This window comes from Eptatretus burgeri, chromosome 8 (genome assembly GCF_056783735.1).
Source record: "Eptatretus burgeri isolate ZD-2024b chromosome 8, Ebu_testis_v1, whole genome shotgun sequence".
Classification (NCBI taxonomy): domain Eukaryota; kingdom Metazoa; phylum Chordata; class Myxini; order Myxiniformes; family Myxinidae; genus Eptatretus; species Eptatretus burgeri.
The window spans coordinates 75,591,141-75,608,317 of record NC_140968.1 but is presented as its reverse complement, the minus strand read 5'-3'; the positions used below and the strand labels follow the sequence as shown (position 1 = coordinate 75,608,317).

Here is a 17,177-nt window from a genome sequence, read left to right as displayed (position 1 = left end):
GAGCGTGCCAGACACAACCAAAACGGACGTGTACACAGGATGTCTCATCAAAATGCACGCAGACACCTGTATTGCACAGTGTGTCGAAAACTATACAGTGCGTACTGTACTTTGTTGTCCCGCACTGCCTTATGGGTAACAGCTGGCTGATGACGTCATCATTCCCTCACGCCGACGTCATCTGCCAGTTGTCAGTAACATTCAACATCGACCCTCTGACATTTAATTTATTTTTTTTCTGAAGTATTAATTTTGTCTGTTTAATTTTATCGAGACAACTGCGTGTTTAGTCGTTATTCGAGAAGACGAATCATTATTTTGTCTTGTGGAACGATATTGACCTTTGACACCGGAAGTGCTTCCTGACCTCCATTTTTGCCGACGTGTTGCATGGGGGATCGTGTGCGTCGTGTTCTGGCGAATCGTACGAATCCTCTCGACGTTTCCCTCCCGCGTCCGTCCTCACCGTGAACACCCATAGGATCCTTGGCCACGGCGATCATGTTCGGACGTTCGAAAAACTTCCTGCTCCTTCTGCTTCTCGCTTTCCCCGCCATTTCCTTGTTTCGAGCTAAAGGTGAAACTTTTGTTTTGGTTTTGATTCTTTTTCGCCTGTTGAGAATTTACCAGGTTGTCACCATGTGGGAAGTTTGGTTATCATGGACTTGAGGATGATCTGGTTACCTCGTTAGTCCGTTGATGAAATTGTGGACGGGGGAGATGGTAAAGGACGTGTTAATGGATTAACCGGGTCATTCGTGGTGGTTTGTTCCCCCGTACTCGATATTCTGTGCTGAAGCGGAATTTGTATGTGTCCATGTTTTAAAAACTTGTGTCCAATCAAAGGGACATTACATGTGTCGATCCGTGATTAGATGTTTAACTTCCAAATCGTCTTTATTTTGTTTTAACGGGGCTTGAATTGGCAAACCAAAATTGAGGTGTAACAAAGGTAGCGTACGTACACGTACACACACGTACTCACACACACGTACACGTAAACACACACGTACACCCATGTACACCCATGTACACCCATGTACACCCATGTACACCCATGTACACCCATGTACACCCATGTACACCCATGTACACCCATGTACACCCATGTACACATACGTACACACACGTAAACACACACGTACACCCATGTACACACACGTACACCCATGTACACACACGTACACACACGTACACACACGTACACGTACTCACACACACGTACTCACACGTACACACACGTACACACACGTACACGCACGTACACACACGTACACGCACGTACACATACACACATGCATGTACACACGCATCAAACTTTTGGAAGTTTCATTGTCATGTGATGCTCATTGTCATCATCACCATCAATCGGCCTTGGCTGGAATGACAGAAAGTTCCCTCCATAATCTCTCATTGGCCATGAGACCTGTCAAATCTTCAACCATTGCAGGTACTTAATAGATTGTCAATGTATGAGATGTGTTGTCTACCATGACTACAAACACCATTTCATGGATACCATAACACCAATTCTAAAAATGATGTCCCGCAAGTTTCATTCCTCTTTATCTGTTGGTGTCACTTAAGCATGATATTGTAACTCGGAGCTCTGCATTACACCATATGTTCCACCAAGCGGATTATTACCCTCGCCGAAGGAGAAGGTATTGCATTTTCGTCCGTTTGTTTGTTTGACCGCACAGAACTTGTTTTTCTCTGCAACCACTTGTTGGATTGAGACAAAATTTTCACCATAGGAGTGACCGCTCGTGTAGAATGTTTTATTGATAATTATGATGTCATGTGGTGTGGGCAGCTATGTTGCAAAAAATGGAAAACTTTGGTCCTCTGTATCTCTGAAACCACACCAAGGAAAAAATAGAAACTTGGCACGTAGCAAGTACTTGGTACTCGTCATAGAGAATGAATTTTTTTTTTTAATGACCTAATTGCATATGTAGAACGCTACATCTGATTTGTCAGGTCAGGTTCGATCTGTGACCTGCTACAGGTACCATGTATACCTGTACTAACCTGTTCCATGGTCGGGTTGTCGGCGACTAAACCGTCTCCCCCACCAGGTTTTCTGGTGAGGAGGGTGTTTGGATATGGACACCCAGCAGGATTAAAAACAAAACCTGTCAAAGGGCGGAGGAGCTCCTTGTGAGCCAACGGCCATCCATATCTAGTGCCCAACTGTGTCTGCGGACGTCCTCCTGCAGTTGGGTTACTTCTTATTAGGAGGTTGGTGGCAGGATTTGCACTCCAGCCACCGTAAAACGCTTCATTCCGCAAAACGCAAAAACGCAAAAAAATCTGAAAACCCACTCCGTGGGAGTACCTCCTGTGCAGCTTCCCTTCGCAGGGCAGCTCACCGGATGACGGGATTGGGGCAAAGCCTTCGGGACCCCAATCTTTGATAGGAGGAAACCACGGGGTAACATCCCTGGGTCAGATTGCGGGAGAGTGTGTCGGAGTGGTGCTGAGGTGTCGTCCACCAGACGGCGGTCTCCTTGGGTTAACCTGAGGCGGTCCCTTCGGGTGGGTGCCTGGAATGTCCTATCCCTAAGAGAGGATGATCACCTGTCTCTGTTATCATCTGAGCTCAAGCGTTTGGACATCGGGATTGCAGCTCTCTCTGAGGTTCGGAGACCGGATTGCGGCGAGATAATGGTGGGTGGTTACACCTACTATTGGTCTGGTCGCTCTGATGGTTACCATACCCAAGGAGTTGCTGTAGCTGTGTCCAATAAGCTGACCCCAATGATAATTGAGGTAACACCGGTCAACGAGCGTATTATGAGATTAAGGATCTCGTCACTCCTTAGGTGTCATTTCCCTGGTCTCTATTTATGCTCCGACTGAGGCGAGTGATCTTACCGTGAAGGATGCATTCTACGCCACACTCGAGTCTGTGGTTGATCAGTGCCCCAGACGAGATACACTTCTAGTCTTGGGGGATTTCAATGCATCGACTGGAACTGATAGGGATGGTTATGAGGTGTGTGTTGGTCCCCATGGGTCAGGAACTATGAACCAGAATAGCACTAAGTTCCTTGACTTTGCAAGAAGTCATGGACTTAGGTGGCTGGTTCATGGTTTCAGCGCCCACAAGCTCATCGCTGGACTTGGTATTCCAACGCTGGCGGTGTGGCAAAGGAGATTGACCATGTCCTCATTGACGGTCGTTGGAGGATGATCCAGAACTGCAGGGTCTACCGGAGTGCTCAGTTCCTCAATACTGACCACAGGCTTGTTGTAGCAACTCTAAAGCTGCACCTTAAATCCTGGAGAATGGTACCATCCCAGCCTAGGCTGGATGTTGCCAAGCTCAGGGATGAGAGAGTAGCTGAGGAGTTTGCGAACAGGCTGAGTGGACACTTGGGGGTCTGGGTGCTTTGGGGGTCCTGAAGAGTTGTGGAGCACCTTCAAGACCACCGTCCTTGATGTTGCCGGTGGATGCCTTGGAGTTCACCGCAGGGCAAAGAAAGAATTTTGTCTCTCAAGGGACACTGGATACCATTGACCAGAGTCGCAGGGCCAGGCTGAATGGCAGAGCTGAGCTGTTCAGGGAGCTGAGGCGTAAAACTGTACGTGCACTGAGGGTGGACAAGGAGGCCTATGTGCGAGGAATCTGTGAGGGGGTAGAGCATCACCTGTGGACAGGTGATTCTCGTCCCGCTTACAGGGGAATTCGCGCATTACGTTCATCCAAGCCCATCCCTCGGAGCACTGCAGTTCGAGCAGAGAGTGGTAGGCTCTTGACAGAGGAGTCTGAAGTGAAGGCCCGCTGGGCCGGTTACTTTGAGCGGTTGTACCAGGCTGATCCCCCAGCTGTCGAGTTGGACGTCAAGGGTGTTACAATCCCTGTTGCTGACCCTCGAATCAACTGTGGTCCACCATCGCTTGTGGAAACACGGGCTGCGGTGAACCAGTTGAAACGGGGCAAAGCTCCAGGGATCTGTGGCATCCATGCTGAACTTCTCAAGGCTGGTGGAAATGCTGCACTCGCGTCGTTGCATGCAGTTTTGTGCTCTGCCTGGAACACAGGCATCATCCCAACTGACTGGAAGAGGGGCCTTGTTGTCCCTCTCTGGAAAGGAAAGGGTGATCGCCAAGACTGCAACAACTACCGAGGGGTGACGCTGCTCTCAGTGCCGGGCAAGGTCTTTGCTCGGATAATTCTTGATAGGGTTCGCCACCATCTGCTTGAGCACCAGCGTCCAGAGCAGTCAGGCTTTACACCAAAGAGGTCAACGATTGACCGTATCCTTGCTCTTCGTGTCCTCACTGAACGCAGACGAGAGTTTCGGCAGGGGCTGCTTGCAGCCTATGTTGATCTCTGTAAAGCGTTCGATTCAGTGAATCGGGATGTCCTCTGGAGGATTCTTGGTCTTCGTGGGGTGCCACCGAAACTGATCGATCTGATGTCTGAACTCTACTCTGGTACTGAGAGTGCTGTGAAGTGTGGTGGTACCGCCTCTGACTTATTTCCAGTTGTTACTGGAGTTCGTCAGGGATGTGTACTTGCCCCCACACTTTTCAGCACTTGTATGGACTGGATTTTTGGGAGGATGTCGGAGAGATCAAGTTGCGGTGCATCGTTTGGCAATGTCAAGATCTCGGACCTTGATTTTGCAGATGATGCAGTCATCTTTGCGGAGACTTTAGATATCCTCTTGGGGGCCCTCGAGGTGCTGAATGAGGAGTCGGAGCCGTTGGGATTACGGATTTCTTGGGTCAAAACAAAGATCCAGGCTTTCGGTGACATCTTGGATGCTGCTGTCCTGTCTGTGTCTGTTTGTGGTGAGGATGTTGAGGTCGTGGATAGATTCACTTACCTTGGCAGTGATATTCATGTCTCCGCAGGTTGTGAGCCGGAGGTCAATAGGACGTCTGGGTCGGGCCTGGGGAGTCATGGATTCACTGGATCATGGGTGTGGCGCTGCCGGTACCTGTGCGGGAGGACGAAAGTCCGAGTCTTCAGGTCCTTGGTACTTCCAGTCTTGCTCTATGGGTGCGAGACTTGGACTTTGACCAAGGATCTGAGACGGAGACTTAATTCCTTTGGTACCAGGTCTCTTCGGAGAATCCTTGGCTATCGCTGGTCGGATTTTGTGTCCAACGAGCGGTTGCTGAGAGAGACTCGGATGAGATTTGTTACCTGCATAGTCCGTGAGCGTCAGCTGCGGCTGTATGGACATGTGGCTCGTTTTCCTGACGCTGATCCTGCTCACCAGATTCTCTCAGCGAGGGAGTCTCATGAGTGGAGGAGGCCAGTGGGCCGACCACGTGCCTCATGGTTGCAGCAGGTTGACCATCATCTCAAGGAGATGGGGATGGGCCTGGCATCTGCCTGGGGGATGGCCAGACGGAGGCCCCTGGAGTACCGGCGGAAAGTGGACGCAGCGACGCGCTGTTCTGGCACATGCTCCCATACCTGACCTGACATCTGATTAGTATGAGAATTTTTGAGGGTCATTTTGGATCAAAATGGTCCACAGAAAAAAAAATTGATGACATCATCAGTCATGTGATTCAGCAATCGTATTGTTACGAATTTGCACCCGCCGGTGTGCGATTGGCCGCGTAACTACAATCACAACCGCATCGCCCACCGGACGGACAAATCAGTCGTGACCCTCCTGGAACTACCGCCAGGAACCAGTCACGGGTGGGGGTTTAACCTCACCACAGCCCAGTCTGCGTTCTACCCGCGCGAAATAGGGTGAATCGCCGAATGTCGATATACCTAAGTACCCACGCGGGTAACCTACCGAGGGGCTCCACCGCAAGTCGGCCTGGGACACGAACCGCTTAAGCGGTCCGTTCCGTACTTCATTGATAACCGAGCGGTGTTATCGCCGACCTCGACGGATCCCATTCTCTTTACCGGGCGTTCAAAACCCACTACTCATTCAACGATGCAAGATGGCACTTTCAAAGAGGAAAGGACGCAACGAACGGGGTATGTTTCACACAAGGACATTTATTATGAAGCACAACGCAAGCAAGGACAGTCATGCAATATACAAGCAAGGAAAAAGCATTACCACCAACTATAATTATTATGTACAAGCACTTAAACAGGTTTACTTAGAGGACACGGCACCACAGCATGCATACAAAAATAACAGGAAAAGACCTCCCTTCAGCGGCCGTCGAGTCCCTCTCCCACGGCCGTCAGCGTGGTCGCGCTTGGTTCCGGCCTCCCACGCGGCCGGCGAACCCTCTCCGGCACCCCTCGTCCGGACGCGCAGGTCCACCAGACAGCCGGCACTGCTGCGCCTCCCGTCCGCGTCTCCACCAACGGGCCACTCGCCGGACCACGAGCGCAGCAACGAGCGAGGGGAAGAAGAATTGGACCACCGGGGAGACAGGGGCGAGCATGAACCGAGAAGAGAAGAGCAGAGACCAGAAGCCTCGCACGCGTCCGTCCTTTATAGTGCGGGGCTCCGCCCTTCGCCCCACCCCGCTTCTGACCACCTCCCTTCGAGAAGGTTCCCAAAAAGGGGCGTTCTTCACTCTCGTCCGCGTCACGCCGTTTATCCACCAATCGGGAGCGAGCTGCCCCCACCCCTTTCCTTCACACTAAGTGCGAGGGATTCAGGCGGAAGAATCAAGCGAGGGAAAAACCCCACAGGCTCCGCGAGAGCTTTTGTTCTGTCAATCCTGTCCGCGTTCTCGGACGGTTCCGAACGCGGAAACCGTCGTAGCATGGACCGTGGAGGATGGCGTCCGGAAGCGGACGTAGTGGCGAAGATGGCGGTAGTTGGCGTTGTGGCGTAGTTGGTGGCGGCGGTTGTTTGTGTGGAGGTTCAAAATAACGATAGATAAAGAAAAACCCTATCTCAAAGGGTCGCAGTCCGGTGAACACGAATAAATCCCTCTAAGCAACGGTGGGGAAACCTATCTGAACACTCACTTACCGGCATAGCTAATCTAAGGAACCTTTATGGTGTTCTGCAAATTTCCACAGCCGTAACAGTATTGTTGTAAGAAAAAACACCTTCAAAAATCTTTTTCTCTGAAGTGGCTGAACAGATCGAGGCAACTTTACACATATGACCGCCTATCCATGAGGAACAGAAAGTTCACACACACACATGTCATAGCTTGCATGGTTTGGCAGCCATATTGGATTTACCCGAAAACCTACAAAAATCTTCTTCTCCAGAACGGCTTGACAGATCAAGGGGAAACTTCACACAACTGTTCCCCAATCCTTGGGATACCAGAGTTTTCACAAATTATTTGTCACATGGTCTGGAAGCCATATTGGATTGGGCAAAAATCTTTAAAATATTCTTTCTCTTGAACTGCTTAATCAATCGACATGAAACTTCACAATTATGATACAGTAGTGATGGGGAATATATGTTTAGAGAGGATGATCACCTGTCTCTGTTATCATCTGAGCTCAAGCGTTTGAACATTGGTATTGCAGCTCTCTCTGAGGTTCGGAGACCGGATAGCGGCGAGATCATGGCAGGTGGTTACATTGACTATTGGTCTGGTCGCTCTGATGGTTACCATGCCCAAGGAGTTGCTGTAGCTGTGTCCAATAAGCTGACTCAAATGATAATTGAGGTAACACCGGTCAACGAGCGTATTATGAGACTAAGGATTCGTCACTCCTTAGGTGTAGTTTCCCTGGTCTCTGTATATCCTCCAACTGAGGTGAGTGTTCTCACTGTGAAGGACGCATTCTATGCCACACACGAGTCTGTGGTTGATCAGTGCCCCAGGTGAGTTACTCTTCTCGTCTTTTGGGATTTCAATGCATTGACTGGAACTGATAGGGATGGTTATGAGATGTGTTGGTCCCCAATGGGTCGGGAACTGTGAACCAGAATAGCAAGAACTCATGGACTTGTGGTGGCTGGTTCATGGTTTCATCGCCCACAGGCTCATCGCTGGACTTGGTATTCCAACGGTGGTGGTGTGGCAAAGGAGATTGACCATGTCCTCGTTGATGGTCGCTGGAGGATGATCCAGAACTGCAGGGTCGACCGGAGTGCTCAGTTCCTCAATACCGACCACAGGCTTATGGTAGCAACTCTGAAGTTGCAGCTTAAATCCAGGAAAATGGTACCATCCCAGCCTTGGCTGGATGTTGGCAAGCTCAAGGATGAAAGGGTAGCTGAGGAGTTTGTGATCAGGCTAAGTGGAGATTTGGGGGATCTGGGTGCTTTGGGGAATCCTGAAGAGTTGTGGAGCGCCTTCAAGACCACCATCCTTGATGTGCTGGTGGATGTCTTGGAACTCACCATTGGGTAAAGAAGAATTTTGTCTCTCAAAGGACACTGGATACCTTTGACCAGAGTTGCAGGGCCAGGCTTAATGGCAGAGCTGAGCTGTTCAGGGAGTTGAGGCATACAACTGTATTTGTGCTGAGGGTGTACAAGGAGGTCTATGTGAGGGTGTAGAGCATCTCCTGTGGTCAAGTGATTCTCATCCTGCTTACAGGGGAATTTGCGCATTGTGTTCATCCAAGCCCATCCCTCGGTGTACTGCAGTCAGAGCAGAGGTTGGTAGGCTCTTGACAGAGGAGCCCAAAGTGAAGGCCCGCTGGGCCGGTTACTTTGAGCGGCTGCACCAGGCTGATGCACTGACTGTTGAGTTGGATGTCAGGGGTGTTACTATCCCGATTGCTGACCCTCCAATCAACTGTGGTCCACCTTCGTTTGTGGAAACACGGGCTGCGGTGAACTGGTTGAAATGGGGTAAAGCTCCTGGGATCTGTGGCATCAATGCTGAACTTCTCAAGGCTGGTGGGAATGCTGCACTCGTGTCGTTGCATGTAGTTCTCTGCTCTGCCTGGAACACAGGTATCATCCCAACTGACTGGAAGAGGGGCCTTGTTGTTCCTTTCTGGAAAGGAAAAGCTGATCGCCAAGACTGCAACAACTACCGAGGGGTGACGCTGCTCTCAGTGCCGGGCAAGGTCTTTGCTCGGATAATTCTTGATAGGGTTCGCCACCATCTGCTTGAGCAGTCAGGCTTTACACCAAAGAGGTCAACGATTGACCGTATCCTTGCACTTCGTGTCCTCACCGAACGCAGACGAGAGTTTCGGCAGGGGCTGCTTGCAGCCTATGTTGATCTCTGTTAAGCGTTCGATTCAGTGAATCGGGATGTCCTCTGGAGGATTCTTGGTCTTCGTGGGGTGCCACCAAAACTGATCGATCTGATGTCTGAACTATACTCTGGTCCTGAGAGTGCTGTGAGATGTGGTGGTACCATCTCCGACTTACTACCTCCACCACTGAAGGTGAAGGAGGTTGTTTTCAATCCTTTCTGTCTGTTTGTCTCTGTTTGTTTCTCTGTTTGTTTGTTTGTTTGTGTGCGGGATATCTCAAAAAGTTTGGACAGATACGGATGAAATTTTGTGGACAGGTTTAGTGTTTGACAAGGACGAACTGATTAGATTTTTAGTGAAGATCTGGATCTGACTGCTCAAATTTTTTAAGTGATTCTTCACTATTGAGAGATTGGGCCAAAAACGATATGTAGCATGATATCTCAAAAAGTTCTGGACGGATTCGGACGAAACTTGGTGGACATGTTGGGTGTGTGACAAGGACAAATTGATTCGATATTGGTGAAGATCTGAATCTAAATCCTGACACGAGAATTATTTATTTTTTAAGGTGATTATCACCATTGAGAGATATGGCCAAAAACAATAGTTCGCTTCATATTTAAAAAATGTATTGGGCCCAATATGTTCTCATGGATCAGGCATTGCATGGCGGAGTTATGTGCTCGACCAAGTGCTCTTCTAGTTTCCATTTGTAACTGGAGTTCATCAGTGGTGTGTACTTGCCCCCACACTTTTCAGCATTTGTATGGACTGGATTCTGGGGAGGATGTCGGAGAGATCAAGCTGCGGTGCATCGTTTGGGAATGTCAAGATCTCTGACCTTGATTTTGCAGATGATGCAGTCATCTTTGCAGAGACTTTAGATATCCTTTTGGGGGCCCTCAAGGTGCTGAATGAGGACTCAGAGCCACTGGGATTATAGGTTTCCTGGGTCAAAACTAAGATCCAGGCTTTCAATGACATATTGGATGCTGCTATCTTGTCTGTGCCTGTTAGTGGTGAAGATGTTGAGGTCACGGAAAGATTCACTTACTTTGGCAGTGATATTCATGTCTGTTGGCTGTGAGCCAGAGGTCAACAGACGTCTGTGTTGGGCTTGGGGAGTCATGGATTCACTGGATCATGGAGTGTGGCGCTGTCATTACCTGTGCAGGAGGACGAAAGTCCGAATTCAGGTCCTTGGTGCTTCCAGTCTTGCTCTACAGATGTGAGACTTTGACTCTCACCAAGGATCTGAGACGGAGACTTAATTCCTCCATGGTACCAGGTCTCTTTGGAGAATCATTGGCTATCGCTGGTTGGACTTTGTGTCCAATGAGCGGTTGCTGAGAGAGACTCGGATGAGATTTGTTACCTGCATAGTCCGTGAGCATCAGCTGCGGCTGTATGGACATGTGGCTCGTTTTCCTGACGCTGATCCTGCTCGTCAGATTCTCTCAGCGAGGGAGTCTCGTGAGTGGAGGAGGCCAACGGTCCGACCACGTGCCTCGTGGTTGCAGCAGGTTGATCGGCATCTCAAGGAGATGGGGATGGGCCAAACATTTGCCTGGTGGATGGCCAGACAGAGGTTCCTGGAGTACCGGTGGAAAGTGGATGCAGCGACGCGCTGCTCCGGCGCATGCTCCCATACCTGACCTGAATTGATTTCGCTGTGCCTGGATGGGTTTGAAGGTGGAGGAGTAGCAGCTGAAATGTGAATCCGATCCAGGTTCCTCCTGATGACTTCATGTTTGCTTGTGGCTTGTTTAAGTTCCTTCTGATGATTCCAATGAAGGTTTGGACCTATTTGGTCTTCCATTTGATTTGAATTGAATTTATTTTAATCCCATTCTAAATTCGATTGAATAATAAAAAAAAACGTCATGGGTCAGGCGTCCAATCAAAGCGTGACCTCTTGGTACCTAATCATTACTTCCTGCAGTTATAAAGTGGCAATTCTAATTACGTGTCTTAGTAATTACGTAACATACCAGTCCACAAAAACTACACAAACACCACACAAAAGACCACATAAAACAGTTCTGGTGAGGGTCGGCAATCTCTGATTACTCTTTTTCTTGTTCTTATCTTGTTTGATTTACACTCCAATTGAAAATGATTGTACTTCACATATTGTACCTTATCCTTTGTTGCAAACTATTTTTTTTTTTTTTTTTTGAATAGCAGTTTGTTATTTATTTTGGTGGGAATGTTACCATATGCTGTGTTTGTGTGACCTGAATGCCTCTGCTTCGCGTGACCTGTTATTTGCCTGCACACGTATGGTTGACTTTATGGGCCTGAATCGTATCGGTTATGCTTGTTACAACAGAGCATTTGTCAATATTTGTGGTTGATTGCACTCCTGCATTGACTTTTTTTCTGGAAAATCCACGGCAGAGTGGAATTTGTTATTGAACACGACCTTCTACTTTTGTGTCTCACTTTTTTTTTTTAAGTCCAAAATATCAACAACAACCTTGTATTGCGGAGTAAAGTGACATTTACCAGCATAGCTCTTCAATAACAGCTCTGGAGGAGTAGATTCCGCTGCTCCTTGTTGAAAAGCCTTCTGGTCTGAACACTGTTCTCACGTGTGCAACTCCTTGGTCTGTGGAATCTTGCTAATCCCTTGAATTCCATACGACGTGTGCAAGTGCCCTCATGAACTTTAGGTCCGACCTAAAAACATCAAAGTCCTCTCTTAGTTCCTCGGTCTGTCTCGTAGTGCTTCCTTTTGTATTGTCAATGTTGTTGTTGCTAGAGATTTAAATACCTTATGTAATGTCATCATCATGTTCCCAGGATTTGGGGCTGCACAGACCGTTGGACAGAGTGATGGAGAGGATGAATTGATAGGAGATGATGATGAAGAAGAGGAAGAAGAAGATGAGGATGAAGCTGATGTTCAGAATGATGATGATGATGATGAAGTGATAGTAGAAAGGGTGAGATTTCTGTCTCTCCTTCCCCAACTTTATACCTCCCCCTTTCTTGTCTGTCTTCTCTTCTGCAGGTTTGTTTGAACACACTGCACCTGGTGCTTATTTGGGGCCGTCTGAATGACTTGCTTAAAAATAAATTGACAAATAAAAAAAAAGGCTTCATTGTCAAAGGCATCAGATTAATATGAGTACCGTCGGACCCGACATACCGTGTATTCGTGAGTCATAACGTGTGACCTGTTCCTACAATCTCGCTTTGCACATTAGGGTTTATTTATTATTATTTTTTTTTTATTAATACATTTCAGGACTGGTCTCTGAAATCCACCGCCGCTGATATTTATTCATCCTGGGAATTCTTTCAGAGAAACTTGCTCTCTCTTATGCACAGATTCATCCCATCTCGTCTTCAGTTATCTTTCCCATCCTACCCCTCTCAGTGCTCTGGATCCTGTGGTGAGGCTGTTGCGTTAAAACAAACAGTTGTTTTAGTTGTTAAACAACAAAAAAAGTTGTCAAAACAACTTGCATTCTCCTCCAGGAAGGCAAATCTGATCGAGGCGACCTCAGGTCATTCCACAAAGCCCGCAACAAGTGCGTGTCTTCACTCCGAAAAGCCAGAAAACAACATCTGTCCAATCTCAAGAATGACCTTTCAAACTCGTCTCCCTCCTCTAAAACCCGGTGGCACCTTGTCAAGTCGGTCTCTGGTGTATGCTCCCCCTCCATCCCTTCCCTTGCATGAAATGTCACCACAGCCGACTTTGCTCACGACGAGGCTGATTGACTCAATTCTGTGTTTGCTTCAAAATCTTGTGTTCCTATCTCTCTCTCTCTCTCTCTCTCTCTCTCTCTCTCTGTCTCTGTCTCTGTCTCTGTCTCTGTCTCTGTCTCTGTCTCTGTCTCTGTCTCTGTCTCTCTCTCTCTCTCTCTCTCTCTCTGTGTCTGTGTCTGTGTCTGTGTCTGTGTCTGTGTCTGTGTGTGTGTGTGTGTGTACCTAACCAACTGCTGCTGGAGTCTGTGTTTTGCACCTGAGAAGGTGTAGAAGTTTCTGGAAGCCCTCGACTCTCATTCTGCAACTGGACCGGACGGCATCAGCTCACGAGTCCTCTTACGCCTCTCTTCCTGCTCTTTTCTTCCTGTCTTTTACCATCGGTCATCTTCATCTGCTTGGAAATCCTCCAACATCACAGCATCCTTACTATAATTCATGGACTGGTGTTTGTGTTTGTGGGTTTGTTTGTCGGGCTACCTTTCCTACAGTCCTGCGCCAATTACATCCAGATTTGTTCGAGGCAAATTCTCTATGTAAATGTGTATCGTGTAGCGCCACCTCCAGGTGGGGGAGGGTATTACAAGTCTCCACCATTTACAGTGCAGTATTCCTGTCCCCACATTTTCCAGTGCAGTGAGGTGTTTTGAATCATCAACAGTAGGTATGTTTTTGCTTCATGCATGTAACCCGGTTTTTTTTTTTTCTTTCTCCTATACGGAGCTGTCAGTTGCCGATACACCACCCAAATATCGGTATGCATCAGAATGTGTTGCATGCTTGGAACAAGACCGCCCGTAGTGTGGGTACTCTGCTAATTGCATAACAAAGGTGCAAAAATGATCCCATAAATGACAGCCCAATTAGCTTACTGTACTTCCGATCATCAGCAAGGTCATGGAATCCATCATTGCAGTTGACATAAAATCATTTCTTTTCTCTAACAGCCTCATCTCAGATTATCAATTAGGATTCAGACCTGGTTACTCTCCCTTGGACATGCTGCTTCTACCCTCCCAACAATGGTGGAGGCCCTCAATATCAGACTTGAGATCAGGGCCATCTCTCTGGACATATCTCGAACTTTCGATACAGTCTGGCATCCTGCCTTGTTCTCACAACTGTCTGCCTATGGAAACGGAAGCCAACTCCACTGTCGGATTACGGACTTCCTCTACTCTCGTAGACAACGTGTGGCTCTCAGCGGAACCCTTTCATCTCCCCGGTCAAGGATGGAGTACCACAAGGCAGTGTTCTGGGCCCCATATTATTCCTCGTATTCATCAATTTTCTCACTGACTCTCTGGAAAATCCTCTTTATCTCTTTGCTGATGACTCCACTCTCTGCCATGACATCTCTCATCCTTCTGACAGACAGGCAGCAGCCTCTTCCCTCTCCACGACAAAATCACAAACTCGGGAAACACAATTTTCCTTATGTATCCTTATTGTCCACCCTTTGCGTTCTCTCTTACTCCTCATCCTTACCTGCATCCTTTGTCCATCTCCGTCTGCTTTCTCACTCCGCTCTGCTGTTGTTTTTTTTTTTCTCCCCTTTCTCTTGCTGTTCCCTTTTGTTATGTTGTGTTCTGTGTCATCGTTCTTCCACGAGCCGAGGTCCATGTAAAAAAGAAAAAAAAAAAAACTTTTTTAGCAATGCCCCGACATTAAACGACATTTTTCAGGAACATATCCCCAGCGAAAGTCGGGGTCCAACAGTATATTGATTGATGGCTAATCATGCGTATGTTGGGTTTTCTCTCTCTCTCTCTCTCTCTCTATCTCTCTATCTCTCTATCTCTCTCTATCTCTCTCTATCTCTCTATCTCTATCTCTCTCTCTATCTCTATCTCTCTCTCTCTCTCTCTCTCTCTCTCTCTCTCTCTCTCTCTCTCTCTCTCTCTATCTCTCTCTATCTCTCTCTATCTCTCTCTATCTCTCTCTATCTCTCTCTATCTCTCTCTATCTCTCTCTATCTCTCTCTCTCTCTCTCTCTCTCTACATATCTCTCTCTCTCTCTCTCTATCTCACTCTATCTCTCTCTATCTCTCTCTATCTCTCTCTATCTCTCTCTATCTCTCTCTATCTCTCTCTATCTCTCTCTATCTCTCTCTATCTCTCTCTATCTCTCTCTATCTCTCTCTATCTCTCTCTCTCTCTCTCTCTCTCTCTCTCTCTTCCCCCCCCACCCTCCCATCTGCATTGTATGTAGTCAGAGGATGCTCAAGAAGGTGATGGAGGAGACCTGATGGCCGGAGAACCAATGGCTTCCCCTAATGCCGATACTACCATCATGTTTGTTCGAGGAGAGGGTATGCTTCTTTGATTAAATGTTGCCTGGCCATTCTTGGTACACTGCAGCAAACTTGCTTGGTTACATCCGTTTTCTTCTTCGACCAGTCAGACAAATCCTCAGGCAACTTGGTCACATGTTAACGTAAAAATGATGGTATTTGACTTCCCCATTCCTTCGCAGTACTGTGTTTAATTTCCTCTTCTCTTCCTCCAAGTCCTTTCCGGTTCTCCCACCCTTCACTTTCCCCTCTCTCTCCTTCTCTTCATTTTCTCAATTATTTTTCTCTACTTCCCCTCCTTCACTTGTGTATACAATATGTGGATACCCGTTAACGTTCTCGGTCGCAATTGGACTGCTTGACACCAAGATATACTGCTTGCTATCATCTCAAAGTGTGGTGGTTGCTGCATGAGCGGTAGCTCCAACACTATAAACAAATTAGACTTCACACGTAAATGGTAGTTTTTGGCTCTCTATATTTTATTATGCTCTTGGCTGTGAAAAAAATGTTTCGATCACAAAATATTCTTTGTTGGTGAGTCAATTCATTGAGAATTAAACTTTTCAACCCTTGTTTTGTTGTAGAATTTCCAGCCAATCGCGTTGTCAAGTTTATGGTGGGTTTCACCAACAAGGGTCCAGACGAGTTTGTCGTGGAGTATTTGGATGCATCATTTCGCTACCCTCAAGACTTCCAATTTTACATCCAGAACGTGAGTCGACAAAGCACGAGAATGAAAGGGTGGACGGGTTCACAGAACGTCATCGTTATGCCTTGTTTTTTTTTTGGCACGCACAACTTCTGCGTTCACTCTTTCTTCTCATTTCCAACTGGATTGATTTATACGAGGATGTGCATCCAACAGCCTTGCGTCTCAAATGTTGTTTTTTTGCAAATAAAGTGGCTTTATTGTTGAAACGAAAGTCTGGGCTTGCAGGAGTGCCTGGACGTATGCACACTCGCCTCTGAGCTGTCTCGCTTGGGTTCGATTCTCGACCTAGCTATAAACTGTCGTCCCGGTGTTTCGCAGGCAGGGCGATTCACCAACGTGCCTGCCATCCTCCGTGTGAACGTTAAGCCACAGGACCCGTCTGCCAGCTTCGGGTGCATCGGTGGATGTTAAAGATCCTTTTGTGTTGTCTTTCACAAAAAGTGAGCAAGTTATCGCCGGCACCCTAGCTAAATTCTAAATTGCTGCCCATCGAACGGTGGAACTAGCCAGTCTGTTCCAGAAAGACTTGAGGCCGTTAAAGAATGATAATAATAATATTAAATTGAAAGTCTGAGAAAGTGTCCTGATACATGTCCTGCATGAACACTTCTAATAAATGTGCCTTTTGCCCATTGTGTGTGACTGACAGGGTTAGGAAAGTGACGGTGTATGGATTTTGATACTCTGTAGTTGAATTGTTGTAAAGTTTCCTTCCATGTTATGAACGACCCGAAGAAGAAAAAAGAAAAAAAAAATCTCTGCATCGAACATTTCGTAAATCTACCCGTGTGTATCGTTTCTCTTTTTCAAACGTACCTGAAAGTTTTTTTTGTTGATGGGGCATCGTGTTGTTCATGATGTAGAAACTAGTTTTGTAACTTCAGGTACCCGGTATAAAATCCACAACAGTAATGAAAGAAGCCTATCCCAGACATTATTTTGCTCCTCGTCTTGGTTTGAAGGTTACAGAGAATCAAAATATTCATGGTTGCCACCGAAAGCCTTGATAAAGCATAGTACTCTCCACATAAGGGAAGGTTGGATGCCTGTAAGCATCTTCAGCATACGGCAATGAAGGGGGGGGGGGGGAGGGTGGGGTATATGAATAGATACTCTAACGCACCGTGAACACAAAATCGCATCATTGAGCAGGCTGGATCTGATTTTTTTTTTATTGAAAAGGTGCTATCAGGGGTTGAGGCTCGTTGTCAGGGAGACAAAACATAACCTCCTGTTATGGGAAAATGGTCGTTAAATAAGTAGTAGTAGTAGTAGTAGTAGTAGTAGAGGTAGTTTGGCTAGTTGGAGATCTGTGGAAATGAACATGTCCTTGTGCCGGCGATAGCTCCCTTACTCAAAGACACTA

At 47.3% G+C, this 17,177-nt stretch overlaps 1 protein-coding gene across 3 annotated transcripts in view; it reads left to right on the top strand.

The window, feature by feature from the left end:
- The first annotated feature begins 331 nt into the window (after nt 1-331).
- The window catches only part of SSR1 (signal sequence receptor subunit 1), a 28,196-nt gene continuing 11,350 nt past the window's right edge, over nt 332-17,177 (top strand). For all 3 annotated transcript variants that reach the window (XM_085892667.1, XM_085892665.1, XM_085892664.1), the window contains exons 1-4: nt 332-577; nt 11,891-12,033; nt 15,015-15,114; nt 15,684-15,811. In XM_085892667.1, coding sequence (XP_085748793.1) covers nt 502-577; nt 11,891-12,033; nt 15,015-15,114; nt 15,684-15,811 — 447 coding nt within the window. In that variant the 5' untranslated portion in view covers nt 332-501. The remainder of the gene's footprint in view (nt 578-11,890; nt 12,034-15,014; nt 15,115-15,683; nt 15,812-17,177) is intronic.